At 35.3% G+C, this 6,478-nt stretch overlaps 1 protein-coding gene across 1 annotated transcript; it reads left to right on the plus strand.

Moving 5' to 3' along the window:
* The first annotated feature begins 5,034 nt into the window (after positions 1-5,034).
* On the plus strand, positions 5,035-5,837 carry LOC111001082 (chymotrypsin-2-like). Its single transcript, XM_045631781.1, has 4 exons — positions 5,035-5,089; positions 5,160-5,349; positions 5,461-5,600; positions 5,815-5,837. The coding sequence occupies exons 1-4, from the start codon at positions 5,035-5,037 to the stop codon at positions 5,835-5,837; spliced, it is 408 nt and encodes a 135-aa protein (XP_045487737.1).
* Positions 5,838-6,478: the final 641 nt, after the last annotated feature.

Below are 6,478 nucleotides of genomic sequence, written 5' to 3' on the forward strand. Positions count from 1 at the left end.
TTATACGTTTTTTATATTATAATATAATAATCGCTAAATTGCATATTTTCAAACTCGAAAAAGCATAAAGCATACTCTGCGAGATTCCAAAAATACTTATTATATTTAGACCTTAATGAACCTACGATATCTTTTAAGGAAAGTGTAGATCACCTTGTTTTTTTTATTATAAATATTTCTAGATAATTCCCCGTCTATATAGTCGTTGGAGGTATTAATTAGCTTCCATAAGTGTAATTAAGTGTTTTATCATCAAACACTATTACCTATTTCTTTTAACTACTTTTTATACAACCATTACAGCAAATCCCAGAAAGATGCCTCTTAATTTGATGTTTAAGATTATTTCCTTTAAATTTGTCTCCGTTACTTTTATGCCCAGCTTGCTCAGTGTTAAACCTATCGTATCCATACATTGGACAGCCGGTCAGAACATGTAACACCGTCTCCTCATCCGTATCGTCACAAGGACAGAACTGTGTTTAATCCTGAATCTGTAAAAGTACGACAGGAATACACCATTACCTGTCAACATCTGGGTAATCAATCCCGTTGGTTTCATTTGTTTAACTATAGAAAAAGCTGAAACAACATTTGGAAAGAATAACTTAGTTATTGCCGCTGTTTCCATTTCTATCATGTTTCCACGTAAACAGTTTTTCAAATGCGATATGGGGAATCTATTGTACACGGGCGCCCCTTTTAGGTGCACAGCTTCTTTTGCCAGTTGGTCTGCTCTTTCATTCCCCTCCACGCCCGATTAATTTTTTGTTGTTGAAACGTGCTTTATTTATATTATATGGATTGAAAGATTACCACCCGCAACACGTTCGAGTGCCCATCTCGTTGCTTCTGGGAGACAAAGGATCCTTTGAGTTGCTTTACGAGTAGCCACCAGTTCAGCTTAATACACGGCACAGCATGAGGATAGTTGAGGTAGTTTGAAAGTCTCAAATTTGGCACCATTTTTCCATAAGAAAACACTAGCACCGATGAATTCGTCTATTTTACTTCCATCCGTACATATATTTACTACTGGTGCATCTATTCTAGAACCGTCTCGTTCTCCATAGGCATGTATTTGATATCAGGTTCTTTGGATGGATGAGGACGTGGCATGCGGTCACGACTATTTATTATGTGAAGTCTCACTATGCTTGTAGCATTTTTGTTGTTTGAATTAATTATAAGTAATTATACTCATACCGTTATCCAAGGTTGATATCGCTATTTAAAATGCTAAACTATGAAGCGTGTTATGAACTAAAACAAACAAGCCTACAGATGGCTGTAATTTCCAAAGCTGAACTTTTTCAGTAAACAATACTGAAAAAAATTGAACCATTTTTGTGATATTTAATTATGTACTATAAGTTGCTGGCTGACTGTTCATTATTTTACGGTATTTTTTTTGGTTCCATGTCCATTGTCAATAAATTTAAAATGAGAACCCTACCTTTGACTTTGCTTTAAAGATAAACTGTAAAATTTTTCAGAATTAAACTCATTGATCAAACTGAAATCCACTAAGCTGAAAACCACAACCACACAGTTAACAAACCGATTGCGACACTAAAACGGAATACCGAATCATGTGTTCAGTAATTCCACAGTGCTTTGAATATTCTCATATCGCATTTAGGTATTATTTTTACTAGTCTATAAGGTTATGATATATAAAAGTTCTAGCTTTTATAGCATGTTTTCAGCTTGTTTAGCTGTAGTAGTTGTCCAAGGAAGGTATTATAGCAAATGCAAATGATACAAAACATTTTGTAAAAAAAGTTCTTCTAAAAAGTTCTTGAAACATGCTTCACTAATTGTTCTCAATTTGAACATTTCAAATATATTTTGTACCACACAAAGAAATAAGGGCTAATCAATCAATTTATATAAAGAAATTTGGTTCTTAAAATCAAAGAGAGCCTCGTAATCCGGAACTGGCAAACTAGCTAATGCCTATTGATATTGATATATCAATCACAATAGCTCAGCCTGTTATGTTCTGTAATTATAGCAACCTATCCGTAGAACAGAGTCCGATGTGATCATGGAGCAAAAATGAGTTTAATAGCTAAACGAGATAAGGAATACGAACTCTACAGACTTACATTTTTATAATTTTCGTATCTTGTTTAGTTTCGGAGATATAGAATCGAATAACGTACCATCTGTCATTAATTCCGTATAAAAACGCACGAAGTGATCAAGCGACGGCACGCGGTAAGCGACGGCTACGCAGACGCCCCGTTCGATTGTCACTCCGGCTGCTGTTCGGTGGAGAGCCAAGACACCCTGTATTTGTGTTATGCGCTCAGATTTCTTTTTGGTTTGATGTTCAAAATAAATTAACTGCTTTGCATGTAAAAAAATATTTTTAAAGAAGTCACGTTCAAAGAAAATATCAGATATGTTACAAAAAACTGATGAAGAAAGGCCGGAACTTAGTGCACCATTTTCAAATTTTCGAAAAAAAAGTGTAAATACTGGTATATTGACGATTTCAGCTGTATTAGTTCGCGATACACACTAATAAATCTTATATTAACAAACATCATATCTGTATTGCTTTAATATTGCATTTTTGACTCAGTAAAGCGTTGTGGGTTTACTGAGTCAAAAATGCAATATTTATTGATTTTAATATAGGACGTTTCCTACTTATATTCATTCGATTTGCGATAGCTCATTCTGCCCTAATCATGCAGACTTATTATCTGTGATTTCTTCGTCTTTTAGCACCACGAATTCACCTTCTTCTTTGCACGTAAGCGATCCCACCGTGAATCCTAAAACGACTAGAAAACGTAAGAGGTGCCCAAAAGAATGGACAGACCTTAAACGCAAATGCCTTAAGAACTTAGATAAGAAATATGTCACGATAAAAGGAAAAGCCGTAGACGAACAAACGATGTGGCCGTCAGGTATACCGTTACAAATGTCCTAATAAAATATCTCACCAACAGCGGTTGGAATGTTTCAGAAAATTTTGGCAACTGGGATATCAAGCAGTGGAATTTCATCATCAAATATTCCGATAAAATGAAGAAGAAAAGATGCCTCCTAATAATAGAAAGCATACTTTTAACTATTATCTCGCTGATCACAGGTTCTAGTGAATCTTACTGGGAGAAAACCGAAGTATGCCAAACTTTGTTTATTAATACTCTTTCCGTTTCACCTCGTATCTTAAAAAATGCATGGAATAAGTACGATGGAAGTGCTATTTTAGAAGAGGAAAAACGGAGTCGCCACGATAATCATAAGATTGTTATAGATAACACAATGAAACAAAGTGTTTGTGACCATGTTCACATGCAACAACAACATGGTCACATGCAAGCGATTCAACTGGGACATTTATCCCAGTTGAATCGCATTATATACGCAAGAATAGCCAAAAGCTCTACCTACAAGGAGACAAGTATCGCCAAAATGTTTAAATTGTATCTTGAATGGTTCGACCCCGAGAAATACACCTCTAAGGTTACAAAGAAACGCCAATATCGTGACATTGTCAACTTAAACTTCAATCTAGCTTTTCATATTCCCAAAAAGGATTAGTGCGACGAATGTCACGTTTTTCGACTGAAAAATAATCCAACAGACCAAGAAAAAGAAACTTTTCTACAACACCATACTAATAAGAAGGTCGAAAGGAACTTAAAAAGCTGTGTGTTTGCTGCTGTGTTTGACTTTTAAAATGTATGGCAGCGTCTTGGTGGCAATATAAACATATTTTACTATAAGAGAAAGTTTTCTTAATTTCACTTCACAGTTTTTGACATGGGTGAAAGGAAGGCCGTTTGCTATATTTGGGATGAATCTGTGGCAAAACGTGGCGCAAATGAGTTCAGGAGTTGTCTCTTAGATTTTATTCAGGCTAATGTTGAACGTGGGGTCAAAGAGTTTCACTATTGATCAGACAATTGTGCTGACCAAAATCGCAACCACTTTATATTTTCAATGTACGTTTACGCAGCAGAAAAGTTCAATATATGCATGATAGACTGCTTCTTACAGAAAGGACATACCTAAAATGAAGGGGACAGTGTCTGTGATACAAAATGCCATTTAAGTTTTAACTTTTGCGCTACAAAAATAGTTTTAGCTATATTTATGTAAAATTTTATTGTTATTAAGTATGTTTGTTTGAACATATTGTTTATTATATAACTAATGCGAAGTTTAAATTTCTCCATACGCGTCTCCTGTAATTTTCATGTTCTATGTACCTATCTGTAGTTTTAGACTATACTATTAAGTACCTACCGTACCTGTGATGTGATGCCGTTCAAAGTAATGCCTTCTTATAGTACATATATATGTATATTTTAAGATTTTATAACTAATAAACTATTTTTAATAATATTTTTATTTTTTATTTAGTTACATGGGAGGGAAGTCATCATATTGCGAACATTATATTTAAACATTTTAAGATGTTTATTTACATAGGACTCATAAGGGATGGGTAATTCTAACAAAAAATTACCCATGTTAATATAGAACGTCACTTAATTCATACATCTCCGTAAAAAAACGTACAATGTTCACTACGGGCTCTTCCGCCATAAAACGTCCTATGTTTATATGAAACCCACTATCTCGTGAAATAAGACGATAAGAAATATACACTAGATAGCATTTAACTAGGCTGGGGTGTTGTCACATCATACCAAAAAATCAAAATCTCAAGTCTCACTGTTTAAGAATTACACAAGTCAACAACTTCTCTTGCCTCTACTGAAAACTATCAATCCTGCAGATGGGACTCTGCTCTACGGATAAGTCGATAGGCACGTCCAAGACACTGCCTGGTTCGTCACAATTAACATAAACGACAGTAATCAAAGGAACAAAAGAAGTTCTAAGTGGGATACTTTTAATACCGATGGTCTTCTGATTGTCTGAAAAAAATTATTTCCACGTTTAAAAAGCCTGGTAGAAGACGACGACATGGGCGATGAGACGAGATATTCACAAAAATGATGGAAAATACATGGAAGGAATCGAGCGCATTGATAATTGACGATGGGCGTCTCAAAGATATCCTTTATTCTACTGTTAGTAGCGTGGAGCGTACAGGGTAAGTTTTTGAATTTCCTTATTAATTATTATACACTTTTACTAATTAAGTACTGTGCCTTTTATTGTAGGTGATGCTGAAGGTTTCGCCTCTAATTCTGGAGGCCAAGAGCCCGACACCCGAGTGGTGGGTGGCAAAGACGCCCCAGAAAAGCTTGTGCCACACCAAGTCGCACTAAAATCTAAAGACGGCTGGACTTTCTGCGGCGGTGCTATCATCTCCGACAGATGGATTCTGACAGCTGCCCATTGTGTCGAAAGGTATGTAATACATATTATTGTCTTAACTGCGTCCACTAAAGAGTATATGAGGTTGTAGTATTTTGTCTGACCAATTGATATTTTATTTCATAAAGTTTAAATTCTTTCCAGTCTTAAACCATCAGAATTTATCGCTGTAGTTGGTACATTATCGAAAGATAAAGGTGGCACAAAGTATGAAATAAGCAAAGTAATTTCTCACAAAGAATATAACAAGCCAAATAAATTCAACAACGATATTGCTGTTATAAGTACGAAAGAGGCCATCGAATTCAACGAAAAAGTTCAGCCCCTGCCATTACCACATTTACACAGGATATCAAGGCTGGATTGTCGTGTTTACTGAGCGGCTGGGGTAAACTTGTGAGTAAACAATTCAACAGACATATATTATATATAAATCTCTTTTTTTGGATATTGTAGAAATAATTGAATGGAATTCATCGGTCATTTGTATATTTTCAGAAAACATTTTGGCCACAACCTGAAAAATTGCAGTATCTGTATGTAAAGACGTTAAATAGTAACGATTGCAATAAGAAGCTTCAGGAACGCAAAACCACAGTAGGGTCTAGTCAGATGTGTACCCTTAATAAAAGAGGAGAAGGAATATGCCAAGTAAGCAGATAAAGAAATCATCACGATTTTTGTGAACTCTTCGTGCCAATAAGACGCTTTTTATTGGCACGAAGAATCTACAGCTGCATTTTTCAATTAATCTGTTTCAACGGTATAGGACTACACAGCGTAAAAGTGCAGATTTATCTTCCTGACTTCCGTAGGTATACAAGAAAGTAACATCTTAGTAATAACGAATTTTTGAATTTTGTATCAATCATTATATTTTTTATAATATATCGAACAATAATTATAGGTCATAAAATTATATAAAATAACCGCGTGCAATGCAGTGCACACAATGTTTGTAATCGAAAATTTTCAGGGTGATTCAGGCGGCAGCTTGGTGTGCAACGGTACCTCTGCCGGCGTCGTGTCCTACAACTGGCCATGCGCTAGAGAAATGCCTGACGTGTACGCCAACACATACAAGTACATTTCCTGGATAAAAGACAATACTAAATCACCCTAAGCATTGTCAATTATAAATTGTCATTGCAAAAATTATTAT

Source organism: Pieris rapae, chromosome 16 (assembly GCF_905147795.1).
Source record: "Pieris rapae chromosome 16, ilPieRapa1.1, whole genome shotgun sequence".
Lineage (NCBI taxonomy): Eukaryota > Metazoa > Arthropoda > Insecta > Lepidoptera > Pieridae > Pieris > Pieris rapae.